Source organism: Lotus japonicus, chromosome 1, assembly GCF_012489685.1.
Source record: "Lotus japonicus ecotype B-129 chromosome 1, LjGifu_v1.2".
Lineage (NCBI taxonomy): Eukaryota > Viridiplantae > Streptophyta > Magnoliopsida > Fabales > Fabaceae > Lotus > Lotus japonicus.
This window is the reverse complement of record NC_080041.1, coordinates 3633829-3656148: the sequence shown is the minus strand read 5'-3', so window position 1 is coordinate 3656148 and position 22320 is coordinate 3633829. Positions and strand designations below refer to the sequence as shown.

The 22320-nt window shown below is 32.1% G+C and overlaps 3 protein-coding genes across 3 annotated transcripts; all 3 read right to left on the bottom strand.

Moving 5' to 3' along the window:
* Positions 1-589: 589 nt before the first annotated feature.
* On the bottom strand, positions 590-2183 carry LOC130732805 (putative F-box/LRR-repeat protein At1g56400). Its single transcript, XM_057584792.1, has 3 exons — positions 1251-2183; positions 958-1131; positions 590-685 (listed from the first exon to the last, which is right to left on the bottom strand). Exons 1-3 carry the CDS (start codon positions 2181-2183, stop codon positions 590-592), a joined length of 1203 nt encoding a protein of 400 aa, XP_057440775.1.
* Positions 2184-3449: 1266 nt separating this feature from the next.
* On the bottom strand, positions 3450-5025 carry LOC130732804 (putative F-box/LRR-repeat protein At1g56400). Its single transcript, XM_057584791.1, has 3 exons — positions 4093-5025; positions 3800-3973; positions 3450-3527 (listed from the first exon to the last, which is right to left on the bottom strand). Exons 1-3 carry the CDS (start codon positions 5023-5025, stop codon positions 3450-3452), a joined length of 1185 nt encoding a protein of 394 aa, XP_057440774.1.
* Positions 5026-6293: 1268 nt separating this feature from the next.
* Positions 6294-7869, bottom strand: LOC130732803 (putative F-box/LRR-repeat protein At1g56400). Its single transcript, XM_057584790.1, has 3 exons — positions 6937-7869; positions 6644-6817; positions 6294-6371 (listed from the first exon to the last, which is right to left on the bottom strand). The coding sequence occupies exons 1-3, from the start codon at positions 7867-7869 to the stop codon at positions 6294-6296; spliced, it is 1185 nt and encodes a 394-aa protein (XP_057440773.1).
* Between the last annotated feature and the right edge of the window lie 14451 nt (positions 7870-22320).

The window sequence follows — 22320 nt, the reverse complement described above, 5'->3', positions numbered from 1 at the left end:
TGTAAACACTTGTGAAGAATTAATATATTATGATATACTAAAGAAGCTTAAAGATAATCATAGGACTCTTACATTCATTATCAAATCGATGATCATGATTTAAAGACTCAAAGTATCACCAATCACCTCTCATTCACCTCACATTTTACTTCTACATCACTCTTATCTTTTTCTTTTAGAGTAAACCATGCATATATTATTGAAAAATGATAAAAGACGGTGGGGACACCCCCCCCCCCAAAGGTAGCTAGACACCAATAGAGCTATTAAGATAGATAGTATAGAGGCCTAACTGATTTCATACATCAGTCTTATCTTCATGTACTTCTTTCGTATTATTTAGGGCACGTATACCCTAACTGATTTCTACCCATATTATTCCTCAAAAAATCGAAATCTCTAGATATTTTGAAGCTCTTTGATTCATTAACATATCTGTCATGCCACGGAGGTAAGAATCCAACCTCTCATATTGATCGATAACATCATCCTTTGATATGTTGATAGTTATCTTTTTCAAGACTCTCCCAGTAGTAATGAAATAGGTAAGCACGCAAATCTCATTCATTGATCCTGTAAAGCCCTTAATCTATATCTCCCTAAGAGTATATACCATGCATGTATAATCCCTTGCATGATCTGTCCAAAACCTCTTCGGGTTAAAGCTCTCTGGTAACTCATAATCCTATAACATGAAAAAAAAAAATTAACAACTTAAACTTTAACACAAGACGGAATCAATTAAAAACAAAAAGGGACAGATTCTTCCTAAGAGATTTAAAAAGATAGCATTCAAATATTATATGTTTATCTCTTCAAGTCGTCATATCATCATTTCCAACTAGACTACTGAGTTTACTCAATATATTCAACATCAACCCACTTTCTATTGTTTTTTCTAGTTCCTTCTCGGCATGTACATAGGAAAACAAATTTTTCTATATATGAAAAACTCACCAAAAATTTATGTGGGACACCCAATTCCACAATGAGACGCTCTAATTCAGGGCAGCTATTAAGCAAGAACGTGATTCCTAAAAACTCATCTTGATCTAAAGAGGTCTTCATTATCAAACTTCTCACATACAATTGACGTGGCATTCGGAGGAAGCATCCTCCGGTGGGAATAACCTTTATATATCAAATTAACACAAAATGTTGAACAATTAATAACCCTTATCGCAAAACTTTAGAAAAGCCAAACAGAAAAGTAGTTTCATTCAAAATAAAGAAGAAAAGATAAAACATACCTGAAGGAAGTAATTACAAACTGTCAAAACACTAACACCAGTGATGTGATCTTCCACCAGTTTGTAGAGAAAAAGAGCATGTCCTTCGAACTCAATGGAGAAGTCAAGAATTTCCTCTTCCATCACAAGAGAACGCACATCCATGACCAAAAAGTTATTGTTCAACCCGGAATAATAGAAATAGCTTAAGTTTGGAGCATTGACTATAAAATAACGACTATCAGATCTAAACATGCATCTATCCACCACCAACTTTCTCAACCTTGGATTCTCCTCCCCTAGATCAAAATCATCTGAATTCCAACACCTCTTGAGACTTAAACTCTCAAGTGCCTCACAATTTGACAACAAGGTCTTAATAGTACTGAGTTTCACTTCCATCCAACCCAAAGAAATTTCTTTGAGTGTATGAAAGTAACTCAACTTAGTCTCAACAAAACTGCATGAAAACAACTTCAAGGATTCGAGGCAAGTGTCAACATAAACATGTGCTGGCAATTCAAACAAGGCCTCGTGATTAATATGATTAGTAGTGAAATAACAATCCAACTTTGGATCACAAAAATCCAACTCCAAGTCCTTCACCCCATATTTTGTGGCGAAGGCAATGCAATTTCTCACAACCCTCTTAGTTTTTCCAGGCGTTGATAATCTCAAAGAAAATTTATTCACGATAGTTTCTCTGTGATTCGTAATCCAAAGTGACATGAAATCCAGAAAAGCCTTTCTTTGGGATTGCCTGATTCGATAAGTTTGGTCATCTTTCACAAAAAATGCTTCATCAAATTCTATGTTGGAAGTAGACTTAAAAATGTCTATCCAACTTTTGGAGAGGATTGAGGTTCTTACCGCTTCCTTGAAAGGTATCAAGGAAACAATGATGGAGAGTAAAGATTGAGGCAATGAGCTAAATCTGTCTGTTGTAGGTGCCATATCTATTGAATTGGAATTGTAGGAACAAGTGATGAAAGGTTAAAGATATAAGGTGTCATATAAATAATAATATAAAAGGTGATTAGTAACTAGTTAATTTGTGAATGTAAAAATCAAGAGAAATAATTTTTGTTATTATTTTTCTTTTTTAATTTTTTTTCCTGAAGTTATGATTTATTAATAATTAAATAATATCTATTTTTATTTTATTTAAAAAAGGATAATTTAAAAAATCAATTAGTAATTCATTTAATGAATACTATAAAATATTATTGATAAATAATTAATTTTTTATTAGTATGGTAATTAGTATGATTTATGTCGTATTAAATTTGGTCAATTTAAAATTTGGTAGTTTTAAAATGAAATCAATTTTCAAATTCAAGATTCAATCTTTGAATAATAATATTGATTTTACTAAAATATCCATGTAGAAATTTCAATTGCAGTGCAATAGATTATTGAATTCCTAATTTACCCTCAAGACTGCGCAAACTCTCCCTTTATATAGTTTATAGACAAATTATGATTAAAATTTTACTAAAACATTAAATTTCAACTTAAATATGAGCTATTAGAAAATGAAATTATTTTGAAATTTTAACAATTTAGAAAGCGACACTTGAGCAAAATGTCTGACATGACAAAAATATTATAAAGAAAGTGATTGAGTTGTAAACACTTGTGAAGAATTAATATATTATGATATACTAAAGAAGCTTAAAGATAATCATAGGACTCTTACATTCATTATCAAATCGATGATCATGATTTAAAGACTCAAAGTATCACCAATCACCTCTCATTCACCTCACATTTTACTTCTACATCACTCTTATCTTTTTCTTTTAGAGTAAATCATGCATATATTATTGAAAAATGATAAAAGACGGTGGGGACACCCCCCCCCCCCCAAAGGTAGCTTGACACCAATAGAGCTATTAAGATAGATAGTATAGAGGCCTAACTGATTTCATACATCAGTCTTATCTTCATGTACTTCTTTCGTATTATTTAGGGCACGTATACCCTAACTGATTTCTACCCATATTATTCCTCAAAAAATCGAAATCTCTAGATATTTTGAAGCTCTTTGATTCATTAACATATCTGTCATGCCACGGAGGTAAGAATCCAACCTCTCATATTGATCGATAACATCATCCTTTGATATGTTGATAGTTATCTTTTTCAAGACTCTCCCAGTAGTAATGAAATAGGTAAGCACGCAAATCTCATTCATTGATCCTGTAAAGCCCTTAATCTCTATCTCCCTAAGAGTATATACCATGCATGATCTGTCCAAAACCTCTTCGGGTTAAAGCTCTCTGGTAACTCATAATCCTATAACATGAAAAAAAAAAATTAGCAACTTAAACTTTAACACAAGACGGAATCAATTAAAAACAAAAAGGGACAGATTCTTCCTAAGAGGTTTAAAAAGATAGCATTCAAATATTATATGTTTATCTCTTCAAGTCGTCATATCATCATTTCCAACTAGACTACTGAGTTTACTCAATATATTCAACATCAACCCACTTTCTATTGTTTTTTCTAGTTCCTTCTCGGCATGTACATAGGAAAACAAATTTTTCTATATATGAAAAACTCACCAAAAATTTATGTGGGACACCCAATTCCACAGTGAGACGCTTTAATTCAGGGCAGCTATTAAGCAAGAACGTGATTCCTAAAAACTCATCTTGATCTAAAGAGGTCTTCATTATCAAACTTCTCACATACAATTGACGTGGCATTCGGAGGAAGCATCCTCCGGTGGGAATAACCTTTATATATCAAATTAACACAAAATGTTGAACAATTAATAACCCTTATCGCAAAACTTTAGAAAAGCCAAACAGAAAAGTAGTTTCATTCAAAATAAAGAAGAAAAGATAAAACATACCTGAAGGAAGTAATTACAAACTGTCAAAACACTAACACCAGAGATGTGATCTTCCACCAGTTTGTAGAGAAAAAGAGCATGTCCTTCGAACTCAATGGAGAAGTCAAGAATTTCCTCTTCCATCACAAGAGAACGCACATCCATGACCAAAAAGTTATTGTTCAACCCGGAATAATAGAAATAGCTTAAGTTTGGAGCATTGACTATAAAATAACGACTATCAGATCTAAACATGCATCTATCCACCACCAACTTTCTCAACCTTGGATTCTCCTCCCCTAGATCAAAATCATCTGAATTCCAACACCTCTTGAGACTTAAACTCTCAAGTGCCTCACAATTTGACAACAAGGTCTTAATAGTACTGAGTTTCACTTCCATCCAACCCAAAGAAATTTCTTTGAGTGTATGAAAGTAACTCAACTTAGTCTCAACAAAACTGCATGATAACAACTTCAAGGATTCGAGGCAAGTGTCAACATAAACATGTGCTGGCAATTCAAACAAGGCCTCGTGATTAATATGATTAGTAGTGAAATAACAATCCAACTTTGGATCACAAAAATCCAACTCCAAGTCCTTCACCCCATATTTTGTGGCGAAGGCAATGCAATTTCTCACAACCCTCTTAGTTTTTCCAGGCGTTGATAATCTCAAAGAAAATTTATTCACGATAGTTTCTCTGTGATTCGTAATCCAAAGTGACATGAAATCCAGAAAAGCCTTTCTTTGGGATTGCCTGATTCGATAAGTTTGGTCATCTTTCACAAAAAATGCTTCATCAAATTCTATGTTGGAAGTAGACTTAAAAATGTCTATCCAACTTTTGGAGAGGATTGAGGTTCTTACCGCTTCCTTGAAAGGTATCAAGGAAACAATGGTGGAGAGTAAAGATTGAGGCAATGAGCTAAATCTGTCTGTTGTAGGTGCCATATCTATTGAATTGGAATTGTAGGAACAAGTGATGAAAGGTTAAAGATATAAGGTGTCATATAAATAATAATATAAAAGGTGATTAGTAACTAGTTAATTTGTGAATGTAAAAATCAAGAGAAATAATTTTTGTTATTATTTTTCTTTTTTAATTTTTTTTCCTGAAGTTATGATTTATTAATAATTAAATAATATCTATTTTTATTTTATTTAAAAAAGGATAATTTAAAAAATCAATTAGTAATTCATTTAATGAATACTATAAAATATTATTGATAAATAATTAATTTTTTATTAGTATGGTAATTAGTATGATTTATGTCGTATTAAATTTGGTCAATTTAAAATTTGGTAGTTTTAAAATGAAATCAATTTTCAAATTCAAGATTCAATCTTTGAATAATAATATTGATTTTACTAAAATATCCATGTAGAAATTTCAATTGCAGTGCAATAGATTATTGAATTCCTAATTTACCCTCAAGACTGCGCAAACTCTCCCTTTATATAGTTTATAGACAAATTATGATTAAAATTTTACTAAAACATTAAATTTCAACTTAAATATGAGCTATTAGAAAATGAAATTATTTTGAAATTTTAACAATTTAGAAAGCGACACTTGAGCAAAATGTCTGACATGACAAAAATATTATAAAGAAAGTGATTGAGTTGTAAACACTTGTGAAGAATTAATATATTATGATATACTAAAGAAGCTTAAAGATAATCATAGGACTCTTACATTCATTATCAAATCGATGATCATGATTTAAAGACTCAAAGTATCACCAATCACCTCTCATTCACCTCACATTTTACTTCTACATCACTCTTATCTTTTTCTTTTAGAGTAAATCATGCATATATTATTGAAAAATGATAAAAGACGGTGGGGACACCCCCCCCCCCCCCCAAAGGTAGCTTGACACCAATAGAGCTATTAAGATAGATAGTATAGAGGCCTAACTGATTTCATACATCAGTCTTATCTTCATGTACTTCTTTCGTATTATTTAGGGCACGTATACCCTAACTGATTTCTACCCATATTATTCCTCAAAAAATCGAAATCTCTAGATATTTTGAAGCTCTTTGATTCATTAACATATCTGTCATGCCACGGAGGTAAGAATCCAACCTCTCATATTGATCGATAACATCATCCTTTGATATGTTGATAGTTATCTTTTTCAAGACTCTCCCAGTAGTAATGAAATAGGTAAGCACGCAAATCTCATTCATTGATCCTGTAAAGCCCTTAATCTCTATCTCCCTAAGAGTATATACCATGCATGATCTGTCCAAAACCTCTTCGGGTTAAAGCTCTCTGGTAACTCATAATCCTATAACATGAAAAAATAAAATTAGCAACTTAAACTTTAACACAAGACGGAATCAATTAAAAACAAAAAGGGACAGATTCTTCCTAAGAGATTTAAAAAGATAGCATTCAAATATTATATGTTTATCTCTTCAAGTCGTCATATCATCATTTCCAACTAGACTACTGAGTTTACTCAATATATTCAACATCAACCCACTTTCTATTGTTTTTTCTAGTTCCTTCTCGGCATGTACATAGGAAAACAAATTTTTCTATATATGAAAAACTCACCAAAAATTTATGTGGGACACCCAATTCCACAATGAGACGCTCTAATTCAGGGCAGCTATTAAGCAAGAACGTGATTCCTAAAAACTCATCTTGATCTAAAGAGGTCTTCATTATCAAACTTCTCACATACAATTGACGTGGCATTCGGAGGAAGCATCCTCCGGTGGGAATAACCTTTATATATCAAATTAACACAAAATGTTGAACAATTAATAACCCTTATCGCAAAACTTTAGAAAAGCCAAACAGAAAAGTAGTTTCATTCAAAATAAAGAAGAAAAGATAAAACATACCTGAAGGAAGTAATTACAAACTGTCAAAACACTAACACCAGAGATGTGATCTTCCACCAGTTTGTAGAGAAAAAGAGCATGTCCTTCGATCTCAATGGAGAAGTCAAGAATTTCCTCTTCCATCACAAGAGAACGCACATCCATGACCAAAAAGTTATTGTTCAACCCGGAATAATAGAAATAGATTAAGTTTGGAGCATTGACTATAAAATAACGACTATCAGATCTAAACATGCATCTATCCACCACCAACTTTCTCAACCTTGGATTCTCCTCCCCTAGATCAAAATCATCTGAATTCCAACACCTCTTGAGACTTAAACTCTCAAGTGCCTCACAATTTGACAACAAGGTCTTAATAGTACTGAGTTTCACTTCCATCCAACCCAAAGAAATTTCTTTGAGTGTATGAAAGTAACTCAACTTAGTCTCAACAAAACTGCATGAAAACAACTTCAAGGATTCGAGGCAAGTGTCAACATAAACATGTGCTGGCAATTCAAACAAGGCCTCGTGATTAATATGATTAGTAGTGAAATAACAATCCAACTTTGGATCACAAAAATCCAACTCCAAGTCCTTCACCCCATATTTTGTGGCGAAGGCAATGCAATTTCTCACAACCCTCTTAGTTTTTCCAGGCGTTGATAATCTCAAAGAAAATTTATTCACGATAGTTTCTCTGTGATTCGTAATCCAAAGTGACATGAAATCCAAAAAAGCCTTTCTTTGGGATTGCCTGATTCGATAAGTTTGGTCATCTTTCACAAAAAATGCTTCATCAAATTCTATGTTGGAAGTAGACTTAAAAATGTCTATCCAACTTTTGGAGAGGATTGAGGTTCTTACCGCTTCCTTGAAAGGTATCAAGGAAACAATGGTGGAGAGTAAAGATTGAGGCAATGAGCTAAATCTGTCTGTTGTAGGTGCCATATCTATTGAATTGGAATTGTAGGAACAAGTGATGAAAGGTTAAAGATATAAGGTGTCATATAAATAGTAATGTAAAAGGTGATTAGTAACTAGTTAATTTGTGAATGTAAAAATCAAGAGAAATAATTTTTGTTATTATTTTTCTTTTTTAATTTTTTTTCCTGAAGTTATGATTTATTAATAATTAAATAATATCTATTTTTATTTTATTTAAAAAAGGATAATTTAAAAAATCAATTAGTAATTCATTTAATGAATACTATAAAATATTATTGATAAATAATTAATTTTTTATTAGTATGGTAATTAGTATGATTTATGTCGTATTAAATTTGGTCATTTTAAAATTTGGTAGTTTTAAAATGAAATCAATTTTCAAATTCAAGATTGTTAAAATTATTATAGATATTGAATGAATTGTTAAAATACTTTTCTATGATATTATCTATTATATCATATAAAAAAAGAATTATCTATTATGTTTGATTCATTTTTTTTTTTGAATAGTTATTATGTTTGATTCATGTAATAATTTTTTTGACGTTGTAAAGAGTTAATATCATAGAGAAAAGTTGATTTTCTATCTATATACTTTATAAAAGAAAATCGTTATCCACTAAATTATAACACATGTCACTTTAAGAATGACTCTCCTCAAACTCATCTCTCTGGCTGACAAGTGTCACAGCCAGAGAGACTTTCGCATATTAATTGTTAACACCAATTTCTCTCTAATTTGTCACCTATTAAATTAACATCTATTAAATGACGATATTAAATGAAAGACATTAAAAACCTTCTGAATTAATCTAATTAATGATTATTTCAAAAATTAAAGTTAGTCAAGTATCAATAACATTAACTGCTGAATTAATTTCGTTCTTTAATTTTTCTATTTAATCATTCTTCAATACATTAAATTTTTTACTCAATTAATAAATTTAATAAATGCTTTATTCGTTCCCTAAAAAGAGGTTTTAATACCCCTATATAATTACTTTTAATTACGTTAGTTTTTAGTAAACTAATGAAAGACATTAAATGCGATATATACAATAAATGCTATATTAGAATTTTTTTTAAAAAACCTTTTGAATTGACCTATATAATGATTATTCAATACATTAATTTTGACTCAATTAAAAAATACTATAAATAGTATATTCCTTTCCTTAAATAAATGTTTTAAACAAACCGATAAAATTATTATTTCTAAAATTAATATTAGTAAAATATTAATATCATTAACTTCTATGCTCACGTATTTAACCGTTTTTAAATAAAAAAAATTTAAATTGTTTTTAAATACATTGATCAAGGGTCAATGGTAGAAAACAAAATATTCTTTAATACATTAATTTTTAGTAAATAAAAAATTACAATAAATGCTATATTCCTTTCTTTACAAAAAAAATGTTTTTAATACACCTATTTAATATTTTTAAATGCATTAAAAAAATATTTGTTTTAAATTTTTTTTTTATACTGAACCATATTTAATGGTTTTTAAATACATTAAAATATTTGAATAAGTTTCTATAATGGAATAATTAATATATCATAAAACACACATTTTGTATTGTTTTAATTAATTTTCTATTTTAATATTTATTCAAATCATTTTTATTATTAATAAGAGAATTACGAAACAAAATACGACACGTCTTTAAATTAATGTCATTATTTATAGCAAATTATTGACAACATTTTTAATATACAATTAGTTGCAAATTACTTACATTTCTAAACAAATTTATGCCTAAAAAATGTTTTAATTACTAATTTTTATTGACTTTCACATCATGTTATTAAATGACCTGTGCCTTGAAACCAATTAACATAGCCTGTTACTAAAAAAATTCGAATTTCCCACCAATAGAACCAAATATGACGACCTAAAAGGTTGATTCCTATTATAACTCCACATTATAACTCTTTTTTCCGAATACCCAATGTCCTAAACATAGATGTCAGCTAAAACTATTTAATCGGTGAGACTTTCTTATATATTTTTTTGTGTTCTGTTTTCATTAATTCCATATATTGAGATTAATTTCAAATATGGATTGTCAAGCTTTAAAGGTGTAGTCGTATTATAAAAGTATTTTAAGTTTAATAAAGTTATTTTTGCTTTCGAAAAAATTGATCAATGAAGACAAATTTTAAAAATAAATAAATGAGAACATATACCAAATTATGAGAAAATTAATTTTGATAAATTGACTTTTAAAAAATAGTAAGATATTCAGTTTAGGAATTTATGCTGTTTTTATGGTATTATTTTTCACTACAACCTAACATAAATTTTGAAAACCATAATAATAGTAAATAATTTCGATGAGATATTATCAAGCTTAATTTCATGCTTTTAATGTGCAAAATATTTAATAGGATAACAAAGGTTTTTGCATACGATTAATGTGCTTTCAAATGAATTTTTTTAATGAAATCAATTATGATTAAGCTTCAAATTTGGCATATTCAAACAATCTATGCACATATTAATTATGATTTGTTTTCTTAAATAATAACTAGCGTTTTTACCCCGTGAGTTGCACGACGATATTTGATCTAATTATTTAGGCACGTATTAATAAATTAAGATATGAAAAAATGAGCATTCAACCAAACAAAATCACAATGAGTGTCACACACACACACACACACACACATATATATATATATAATAGTGTTTTCAAATCATATTTTCAATTTCAATTTATCATACCGTTACTTATATTTACTCTTAGTTTTTTTTTTAAAAAATACTTAAGTAATATGAAAAATCATTTTGATAATCACACAAAATTTTGCAAGTTGTGTGACACTCATTGTGATTTTTTTTTTGTTGAATGCTCATTTTTTTTCTTTCATATCTTAATTTATTAATACGTGCTTAAATAATGAGATCAATATTCGCCGTGCAACGCACTGGATAAAAATGCTAGTTATTGTAGATATCAATATATTTTCTATTATATTTATGACGTTATTGTAGATTTTCTTTACAACGTCCTATGATTATCTTAAATGTTCTATTTAAGTTGATTTTCCATTTAATAACGTTATTACGTACATCTTTTTCTCATTTGAAATCCCCCCAACATATATATAGATCTTTAGTTCTTTACTAGTCAATGAGTCCAAATAATTTTAATATTTAATTATTGTAAATATCATTAAGAACTTTAAAAAATATATTATTACCTATCTTTGTTCTCACTTAATAAATTTCAATTTTATGTTTCGTATAATGACTATTTTACGTCCTATATCAGTATAATGAATTAATGATTAATAACATTGGCCATTTAAAATATTTATTAATGAATTTAAACTTTTACGCTTAACTCATTATTAATTATCTTTAGATTGAGAATAATCCTTTCACGAATGGAGTACAAATATGTCCAATATAAATGTTACCATAAATACCAAATCTATTACACCCTTTCACCTTGCTTGGCTTATCCCTTCGTCTGCATAACCAACCCTCCTAAATACAGATAAAAACACCAATATTATCATGAGTTCCACATATACAAGTATACTACTACCCTGGTACCCTGCCCACAAAAGAAAACCCAATTCCTTAGACCTTTTATTATAAAATAAAAGGTCTAAGGAATTGTTCAAATAAAAAATATTAATTTTGTTTAAATCTCATCTAAGAAAACCTTTTCACTCAACTTTTTAAAAGTAAAATGCAAAATTTTACACTGCATATTAGAAAAACAAATGAGTGAGGAAATTAGTAAACATATATAGTAGTTGACAGAATATTTAGAAAACATAATTCAAACTTTTCTTGATATTTTAATAGAAATAATTATTTAATATGTTGTGCATAATAAGTGGTAATATATTTTTTTTTTTTGGTAAAATAAGTGGTAATATTTTAACAATATGAAACTATTAAGCCAAAAAAATTATTTTTTAAAATGTGTGATATTTCTGAGTGTAAGAGTGCATTCACATGTTATGAAAATAAAAAGTTGAAAACATTCTGGATATAATGTGAAAAAATTCAACCCTAGAAAATTCATAAACCTTTGTATTAAGAATTTCCAATTTAAGTAAGCTTTAGAGTTTGGATTCCATCAGAAATACTTTTGAATACGATTAATAAACTCTATTTTAACCATACCCTTGTATATGAAGCTCACGTAACATCAACTCAATTATATTTATACTATTATGTAAATTAAAAGAATTTAAAGTCAAATAATAATTAGTCAATATAATCATTCATTAATAACGAATTTTATACTAAAGTAATTATAATATTGTAACAAAAAATGTAATTATAATATTTAATATTTAAAAAATGGTCAATCTTAATATTATAAAATAAAAAAATCAAATAAATTAAAACATTGAACTAAATCGTAAACAATTCTACCATTAATAATATTTTAATATTAGCTGTATTACTAAGTTCAATAAAAAATTGAAAACTAATAGGAGTACCATAATTGAATAACGGTCGTTGTCATGGTAAAGTAATTGTAATAATCTTTCTGCTTGTAACAAAAAAAAAAGTAATTGTAATTAAATCATAACTAATTAATAATTGAAATAAAATAACTTTAATGAATTAAGAATTCAACTATATCATAATTAAAACTACCAATAGTGTTCTATCAATGTATCAAAATTAAAGTCTATCAATATAAAGTCAACGTGGACGGCTCTTCTCATAGAACTCCAGGTAGTAGTGGAATTGGGGGTATTGTTAAAAACTCAAGAAGACAAACTCTGGGATTCTTTTCCAAATCAACTGGTAAATTATGGCCTTTGAAGCTGAAGTTAAGGCTATTCTTCATGCGCTGATCTTCTGCAGCCAGTTTGAATTGAAACATATTTTAATAGAGAGCGACTCTGCCCTTGCAGTTGGATGGGTTAATAACAAGGTAAATAGGTACTGGAAACTGATTCAAGATCTCAATCTTATTGACTTGTTGTACCTCGAAGTGGACTGCTTAGGGATTCATCATATTTCAGAGAGTCAGTTTCCAGTTTGAATTGAAACATATTTTAATAGAGAGCGACTCTGCCCTTGCAGTTGGATGGGTTAGTAACAAGGTAAATAGGCCCTGGAAACTGATTCAAGATCTCAATCTTATTGACTTGTTTTGCCTCGAAGTGGACTGCTTAGGGATTCATCATATTTCAGAGAGTCAAACTCTCTTGCTGACTATCTGGCCAAGACTGGCTGCAATAGACAATCTCATATCTGGGCTTTGCTGTCATGTTAATTTGCTGATGGAGCTTGCAGTTAGAAGAGCAGCCCGTGTTTCCTCATCTGCCAAAGGCCCATAATTGATATATGTTGAGCCACATCATGCATGGTTAATTTCATTGTCATCTAGAAACATGTATCAATTCTATGTTTCCTCCTCAGCGTAGATGGTTCCACATGGTATAGTTTCAAGGGTAGAAAGAAGAGTTTCTGCACCTCCAAAGTTGTTATTTCTAGACTGTTGAGCAGGAATTATTTTCAAAGAAAATTGGAGGTGCTGGCCGAGCTTATAAGAATTGTTGAGTTTGTTGGTGCTTCTTGATGTTGTTGTTTCCTTTTTTTTTTAGAAAGCAAAAATATATATATCTTCATAAATAGATGAGGAAATAGACAAGATTCATCACCCCTCCTCAAAGGGAACAAAAAGCTGGCTAAAAAAAACCCGAAAAAGCACCCTAAGCCAGAAAGCAAATAAAAGAAAAATAAAAGAACCCCAAGACCCGGAGAAGAAAAAGCCCCCAATGCCTAAGAGAAATTCCTTTGCTGCAAGTTGTTTGCACGCCCCTTCTTCTGTTGTTCTTTTTATTTCTTTCTCTTTATTTCTAGTAGCCTTTGTTTTCTTTTAGTTTTAATCTTCTTGTGGCTATCTTTTAGCTTTGTTTTCCCTTGCTGAGAAGGTTGTTCTCAGCAATCTACTCTTTTGTTATATATCTTATTTCATTTTCGAAAAAAAAAATGTATATTCGTAGTTAATGTTTAACCATTAGTATTTTGTACTGTCATTTTAGGTTTTTTTTTTGACACAGTGTCCTCCTTCGGATGCAACTCTATTCGAGCCGAGAACATCCACATTATGGTGGGGCTAACTCTCTCAACGAGGTTTTTTCATCTACAAGACTCAAACATTATTTTAAGTTTAAACCTTTTATTTTATGTAATAAAATATAAATGTTATAAATTATATTTTAATTGATTTTTATTTACATTTTGTGCATCATATTAAATTTATATATATCCTAATTTACTCAATCTGAAGTTTGGTCCTTCTTCCTCACATGCCCTTCCATGAGCAACTTGGTTAGCAACATAAAGCTATCGCATAAGTTCAAAACAACATATTTTATTCATTAATTAATAGCATAAGTTTAATTGCATATTTAGTAGTTGATTAAGTATAAAAATATTAAACTCAGCATAATATCATTTAAAAGTATGTGTATATATTTATAATTTTAAAAAATTATCATATATAAGTTTAAAATTTATTATTAAAATTTTAATTTATAATAATATATATTACCGCTAAATTTACAAAAAATGGCTAACTTTTAAAACATGCATAATTTTTATTTTTAAATTTAGTTAAACTTATAATAATTTTGTAATCAATATTAATTTATAATAATATTTATATGTGCAATTTATATTTAATATTATTTTATTATTATATAACTAAAATATTTCAAATATAAATTACTGGTAGTTTTGCCTATGTAAAAGTTTTAAGAGGGTGTTGACTTATGTTCTCCTTCGTTCCACCTTATTCTATGGAACAAAAGTGTACTGCTTGAAGAGTCTTTGGCCATGTTTTGTTCATCTTAAGAGTATAACAAACACATAACTTAACTAGTAAGTTCTTATCCGTCCTACTCCAAATTGTCTATCAAACACCACCTTAATTTGATTGGTTTAACTTTTAAAAAATCAACATTTGTTTAAGAAGTGAGATAATTGTGTTAACTTTTCAAAAAATAAATCAATTACAAAAGATGTGTTGAAAAGTGTGTTGCTGTCATTTCTGTTTTTCTTAATCCAAATCCTTAAATCATCCTTTTTTGTGAAGTTTGATTATTAATGATGAATTAACATCACCATAATCTAATTCTAATATCTACTATTTCAATAAATGAAATAGTTTTTAGAATAAAAGTTTAAAAACCGTTTAATTAATTAAAAAATTTAGTTATGACATTAATATTCCTTAATACTAATATTTTAGTTACTAATATATCATAATTTGTTACTTTGTATTTGATGTATTCTAATTAAAATAAATGTGAATATCATTATTTTTTTAAGGAATATAATTGAAAATTTATTTATTGAAAAAAGAAACACCTATGGTAATAGCTTATACCAATACCCTGTTAAAAAAAAACTTCTACCAATACTGTCTCAGCCATATAAATTTTATAAGAGCATGGGTAAAAGAGTTACATAGGTAGAAAGAGCATTGGTATACCAAAACCGCCGCTAAAACCCGTGATTTTGGTAGTGCATGTAAATAAACTCACGCATTGCACGAGTGACGCACAAGCTTATTTATAGTATATTACAATTTTTAAATATTGAAGAATTCTATTTTTCTTCACAACAACACATAATATGTTTTAAGATTAATTTTTAATTATAAAAATATTATAATTTACTCATGTTCTTAAGGCTAATTTGCAAGATCATTGGATTTGTAGGCCCAGTAGAACGGGGGTTTACACTACTTCTGACGCGTATGCGTGCCTTTGCGGGTCACAAGCACAGCCTACTTCTTCCGAAAATTTGGACCTGGGTTTGGAAAATTAAAGCTCCTGAGAAAGTGAGGGTCTTCGTTTGGCTGTTATGCCATAATATGTTGCAGGTTAACAGTCACTGTTTCCACTGTCATTTGGCGGCATCACCTGGCTGTCAACGATGTGCTCATCCCCTCGAAGATAGCTTCCATTGCTTGCGAGATTGTTCGTTCTCTCCCGAGGTCTGGTTCTGGCCCCGGTTTGCAGCTGCCACCGTGAAGGATTGGGTCCATACCCAGATTCAAGGCCAACACTCTCTTCTCTTTGTTGTTGCCCTTTAGGGCCTCTGGCGTTGGAGGAACGTGATGGTTATTGGTGACAATGATTGGAATGTTGATTTCGTTACGCGATGGATACAGCAGGAATGCAAGGATTATGGGCTATGGCTCACGCGAAGAGGTTACGAGGATGATGATGCTCGAGTTCGGTGTTGGGAGCTCCCTCCATCTGGCATGGTGAAGTTGCATACATATGGAGCTTTTAGTTATAGTCATCACAAGATGGGAATGGGTGGCCTGGTGTGTGATGCTTCTGGGCATTGGGTGACTGGCTTTATGGCTGGCATGGGAGGTGGCGATGTTCTCATGGCATAAATCATGGCGGTTAAGCTTGGCCTTAATATTTTGTGGGAATATGATATTCGTAGTGCTATATGTGAGACTGGTTGTAAGGAGATTGTGGATGCTCTTCAGGGGGATCAGCTCCATTTCCATGAGTTTGCGTCTGAGTTGTTGGGAATCAGGACTTCACTTCAGTGTGAGTGGACTATTCTTCTTGTGCATGTTCCTAGGGAGGCGAATGATGCGGCGAATTACCTTGCTGGGTTAGGATTTGATCACCCAAGATATTCGTAGAGTTTGATTTTTTTTTAGAATGTGACATGGGTCTTTTGGAGAAATATTAGTCATCTATTTCTAGCATGTTTTTGTGAAAAGCTTAAACAACCAGCACAAAAATTAAACTAAAAGTCAGTCGTTAAAAGTTATTAACTTTGCATTATGTAAATTTGTTGTGAACAATTGAATTTGTAGTTGAATAATAAAGAACACGTCAACACTAGCCTATAGTAAAAAAAACGTAATAAGAGGAAAAAATGCAAATTACCTTCCTGCTCCTATACTTAAATTCTAGTAAAAAATCATAATCTAACTATTTGAATCATTCATCATCCCCAAAGTTAGTACTAGTCGCAGTAATAGCGAAAATTGCACAACAGTAAAAAAAATCACAAAAGGAAGAACATTAGTAGAATCAAAAAGCACAACAAATTAAAACCGATAAAACAACAACAAAGAGACCTGTTTCTCCGGTAAGCTAGAAATGTCACATAAATCGATAGGTGTGAAAACCAAAGTAGGGTTTGATTTTCCTGAGAATGTGACGTGAGTCCTTTGGAGAAATATTAGTCATCTATTTCTAGCATTTTTTGTGAAAAGCTTAAAATATCAGCACAGAAAGCACTAGAACCAATACTAGTCCCGCAACATGACTGAACTAAAGTGCAACCTTCACACAACTTTGAATTGTAAGATTCAGCTCTCGAACGAGAAATACTATATATTGAGATTCAAGTTTATTTTGGATTCACTTTGCGATAGGTATCGCTGCAACAAAAATTTGTATCCTACAGAGTTATGTATCGTACATATCGTAACTCCATTCAAATAATGACAGGGACGGATTCAAGTGGAGAGGCATGAGGGCAAATGCCCTCACTTGAATTTGGTAAAATACATTAGAAAAAAATTTGAGTAGTAAAGGTTTGTGGTTTTTTATGATTTTTTTTGATAAAAATTGCCCTCACTTAATTTGAATAGTAAATGTATGTGATTTTTATTGACTCATTTGATAAAAATTGCCCTCACTTATGTCCCACATTGCTTAAAGTTGAAACTTTTGTACTTAGAGTATTTTTTTATTTGGTTTTTCTTGAATCTTGACTAATGCTCATCAGATATTAGTATTACACCATTCTTTCACTCATTGTATATCCGATGGTATATTTGTTCATAGAGTTAGCTTTGATACTACCTGTAGCAACCGCAACAGTTGAAATAGCTTTCTCCGCTATGAATATCATCAAGAATCGAATGCGAAATCGTATGGGAGATGAATGGCTAAATGATTGTTTAGTTACTTATATAGAGAAAGATGTATTTGCTAGTGTTGAGAATGAAAGAATTATGCAGAGTTTTCATTTAAAATATGAAAACTCATAGGGAACAATTATGATGTGCTTTAAAACTTCTAATAGTATATGTTAATTTTTTTTGTTACGTATTTATATGTATATACTGCCCTCACTAAATTAAATTCCTGAATCCGTCACTGAATAATGACAATATTTTTTTTCCTAACAATAAATGGCATTTATCTGAAATTTGTTGTTGAATTTTCAAAAGTTGTTCGCAAGTCATTATATAATAGAAGAGCTTGATGAAGTGATGTGATGAAATTGACAAAGTTTTCTTCTAACAAATATGGCTACAATGTGAAACATGATATATATATATATATATATATATATATATATATATATATATATATATATTCTGCTTCGCTTCGCTCTTTCTCTTCTAAGCTTTCTTTCAGATCTTCCCAACCCTCTTCTTCTTCTATCGATCATCCTCATCAATCCAATCAATTATCCAAATCTGTCTTCAAAGAAGAAATTCATTTTGAAGATATCAATCAAGATCTTGACAACTGGGAAATTCCAAAAATTTCTCATGCTGAGATCTACAAACCAAACGGATCCTTTTTCAAACGATCAGATTTCATTATCAAAACCGTTGAGCAAACCTACAAGCTCAGATCTGATGATGAAGAAATCCATCTGCTTTCCGAGAAAAGCATCAAAGAACATATCAGCAAGAACTTCAACTATCTTCATATAGGTAGTGTTCAAGTTAGGGATGGCAGAGAAGCCCGAACCCATGGGCACCCGACCCGACCCGACCCGATTTCTTGGGTGAAAACCCGAGTTAAATGGGTTCGGGTTCGGGTTCGGGTTTTACCCGATCACTTTCGGGTTCGGGTTTGGGTTTGGCCAAACCCGCACCCGAACCCTACCCGAACCCGGATCTGTATAAGTGAAACCTAAGTATTCTGCTTGTGCAATACAATATATGCAGCATCTTGCATATTAATTTAACAGTAACATGGCAATTACAATGTTACATTACATAATATAGCTCTCTTCACAGTCTTTTTCAGGTCGGGTTTCCGAGTTCAACTGTTTGTTTGAGGTTGTGTGCGGGTGTGGGTACGGGTCGGGTGAACCCGAAACCCAATGGGTTCGGGTGTGGGTTTAAGTTCACCACCCATTTCGGGTTCGGGTGCGGGTGCGGGTGTGGGTTTTTGATTTCGGGTTTGGGTTTGGGTTTGGCAAAACCCGCACCCTACCCGACCCATTGCCATCCCTAGTTCAAGTTGGTCTTAAACCCCTAACCAGGAAATCTCTTGACATCGCTGTACTCCTTTGTCTTAGGGATATTAGACATAATCAATTCCATGACTCCCTCTTAGGAGCGGTTGAAACCAGCCTGAGTAATGGACCAATCTTTTTCAATTGCTTTCCAGATCTAACTGTCAGTCTGGAAGACAAAAACATCCTTGACGTTCTCTTCCTAAATATCAAGCTTCACGGCCTTGATATGAAAGAAGATTCCATACCAATCTCTTTGATCTACAGGGTTCAATACAAGGTAATGAACTCTATCAAATCTTATTTCTTGCGAACCAATTGTGAGAAATCTGGAGAAACAACTCTTTTCCTTACAGATTATGATAAGGCAAACGTTATTGTTCCCAAAACCATCCAATGGAGTGATATCACCCTTCCAGAGAAATGGTCTTTGGAAAAGGCTACTCCAGCCCAACCTGTTGAAACTCCTGAGTTTCGTGAAATCATCCAACACCAATCTGGCCAAGTAGATCTCATCTTTGATAGGAGAAATTCCTTCTCTATCCCTAGATCTATTAGGACATCCTCAAATGATTTCCAATCCGCCATGTCTAGAAGATCTTTTTCTATGACTAGAAGGAACCAGCCTGAGTCTAGTGCTCGACCTTCCCTCTCTCATGACGGATCTACTATCCATTTAGCTGGATATGTAATTACTACTCCTGTCAAAACTACCTATGACAAGAGTAATGAAGATCATCAATCCACCTTATCTCCAACGTATTCTTCTCTAGAAACCCCTGGAGAGACTTCTGATTTCATTGGAGCAATTACTTCCGAATTTGTCATTGACAAAGAAGGTATCCGAGCAGACTTTTACTCTGACCAATGGACTCAGCAAAGAAAATGGAAATCTTGAGAAAGAAGATCCAAGAAAAAATTCTATGGGTTCCTTGAGAAAACCCAGCAAAACATCTTCTTTTTTGAATGGTTTCAAGATTACGCCAATAAGAATAGGAAATCTTACCCCTTCCAAGTTGGCATGATTAAATGGCAGCATAAGGATGGAAAAGAAACCCTTTCAAATCTACCTCCTAAAACTCCTTTTCTTCTTAAAGGAGCCCAATCTACACCTGTCCTAGCTTCTCCCTTCAAGACTAGGAAAGAAGAAGGTGATGTCACTGGTAAAGACATCAAAGACCTTATGGAACAATCCAACTATACCAATAAGTATCTTCAAATTCTTGGAGAATCCCAATCGCAGGATTCCTCTTCCAGGAAAGGTAAAGAAAAGGTCAAGATCGAACCTTCCTCTTCTAATCTTGATATCCCTAAAGGATGTCAACTTGAGAAACCTCTTTTCAAACCTTTTCAAATCAGTAGCCGTTCCAGACACTCGGCTCAAACTCTTCGGGCTAAAAAGGAATCTGACAATGAGCTCCTCCAAAAGGTGGTTGAGCAACTTCAGCTTCTCAAACAAGTTGTCCCGGAAACGCCAACACCAACCCCGGAACCAACTTCTGAAACTATTTCCGATCCTACTGTTTCGGCTCCTGCTCCTCCTAAAGAGACTTTAATCCGCCGAACTTCTACTCGTAATACCTCTACTTCTTTAAACAATATTGAAGATGGTAAGGTTGAGTCTGATTCTGATATTCAATCTGATGATCAAACTGTCAAAAGTGTTCCTATCAACACTGTCATTCACAATTCTAAGAATCAGTGGAGAAAAGAAACCAAGCTCTATTATCCTAGAGCTACTGCTCCTGATCTTCTTTTAGAAGAGTCTTCAAACTTCAAAAGCTTCAGTGCCAACAATGTCTATGAATGGAACATTGATGGTGAAAATGAGTATGGTATCACCAAGATCCTCCAAAATATGACTATGGTAGCCACTGCCTATGTTACCGCCAACAATTGTCCTGAATCTCTTATAGTTGAAGTATTGGTTGCTGGTTTCTGTGGCCAGCTCAAAGGTTGGTGGGATAATTATCTCACTCAAGACAAAAAGGATCAGATCTTGACTGCTGTCAAGACTGATGAAGAAGGTAATCCTATCATGGAAGATGGCAAATTCATCTCTGATGCTGTCAACTCCTTAATCTTTACCATAGCCCAACATTTTGTTGGAGATCCTTCCCTCATCAAGGACAGATCTGGTGATCTTTTGTCCAATCTTAAGTGCAAATCTTTGGGTGATTTCAGGTGGTATAAGGATACCTTCCTGACCAGGGTTTACACCCGTGAAGACAGCCAACAAGCCTTCTGGAAAGAGAAATTCCTGGCCGGTCTTCCTAAATCTTTTGGCGACAAAGTTCGTGAGAAACTTAGAAGCCAAAATCCGGGGGGAGAAATCCCATATCATACCCTTAGTTATGGGCAGCTCATAGCTATCATTCAAAGAGTTGCTCTCAAGATATATCAGGATGACAAAATCCAACAGCAACTCACTAAGGAAAAGTCTCAGAATCGCAGGGATTTGGGTACTTTCTGTGAACAATTTGATATTCAGGGTTGTCCCAAGAAACCTAAACCCAGAAAGCAAGATCCTCCTCCCAAACAACAATGGAGAAAGAGATCTAGCAGGAATGATCATAGGAAACCCAAGCCTAGATCAAAACCCCAATCTTCGCAAATTCCTAAGAATCCTCCTGAGACTAGACCCTCTCAAGGAAAAGATGTTACCTGCTACAACTGCGGCAAGCCGGGCCATATTAGCAGGTATTGCAGACTCAAAAGGAGAATCTCTGAGCTTCATCTTGAACCTGAGATTGAAGACAAGATCAACAATCTTCTTATTCAAACTTCTGATGAAGAAGAATCTAATCCTTCGGATTCTGAGGTCCCTGAAGACCTAAACCAAATCCAGAATGATGATTCTCAATCATCATCTTCCGTCAATACCTTGTCTATCAACACTTTGACCAATGAACAAGATCTACTCTTCAGGGCCATTAATTCTATCCCTGATCCTGAGGAAAAGAAAATCTATTTGGAACGCCTCAGATCTACTCTTGAAGATAGGCCTCCCAAAAGTCCTATAACCACCAATAAATTCAATCTTAGAGATACTTTCAAGCGTCTTGAGAAATCTACGGTCAAACCCGTCACTATTCAAGACCTTCAATCTGAAGTCAATTCCCTTAAGACTGAGGTTAAAAGTCTCAAACAAATCCAAAATAGTCAGCAACTTATCTTGGAGAAACTGACTAGAAATTATGAGGAAGATGATTCTT

Coding starts and splice junctions, on each gene's coding strand:
- LOC130732805 (XM_057584792.1), bottom strand. CDS start 2,183: ATGGCACCTACAACAGACAGATTTAGCTCATTGCCTCAATCTTTACTC. Junction 1,132..1,250: donor TTTGTAATTACTTCCTTCAG/GTATGTTTTATC, acceptor TGATATATAAAG/GTTATTCCCACCGGAGGATG. Junction 686..957: donor GTGTCCCACATAAATTTTTG/GTGAGTTTTTCA, acceptor TTCATGTTATAG/GATTATGAGTTACCAGAGAG.
- LOC130732804 (XM_057584791.1), bottom strand. CDS start 5,025: ATGGCACCTACAACAGACAGATTTAGCTCATTGCCTCAATCTTTACTC. Junction 3,974..4,092: donor TTTGTAATTACTTCCTTCAG/GTATGTTTTATC, acceptor TGATATATAAAG/GTTATTCCCACCGGAGGATG. Junction 3,528..3,799: donor GTGTCCCACATAAATTTTTG/GTGAGTTTTTCA, acceptor TTCATGTTATAG/GATTATGAGTTACCAGAGAG.
- LOC130732803 (XM_057584790.1), bottom strand. CDS start 7,869: ATGGCACCTACAACAGACAGATTTAGCTCATTGCCTCAATCTTTACTC. Junction 6,818..6,936: donor TTTGTAATTACTTCCTTCAG/GTATGTTTTATC, acceptor TGATATATAAAG/GTTATTCCCACCGGAGGATG. Junction 6,372..6,643: donor GTGTCCCACATAAATTTTTG/GTGAGTTTTTCA, acceptor TTCATGTTATAG/GATTATGAGTTACCAGAGAG.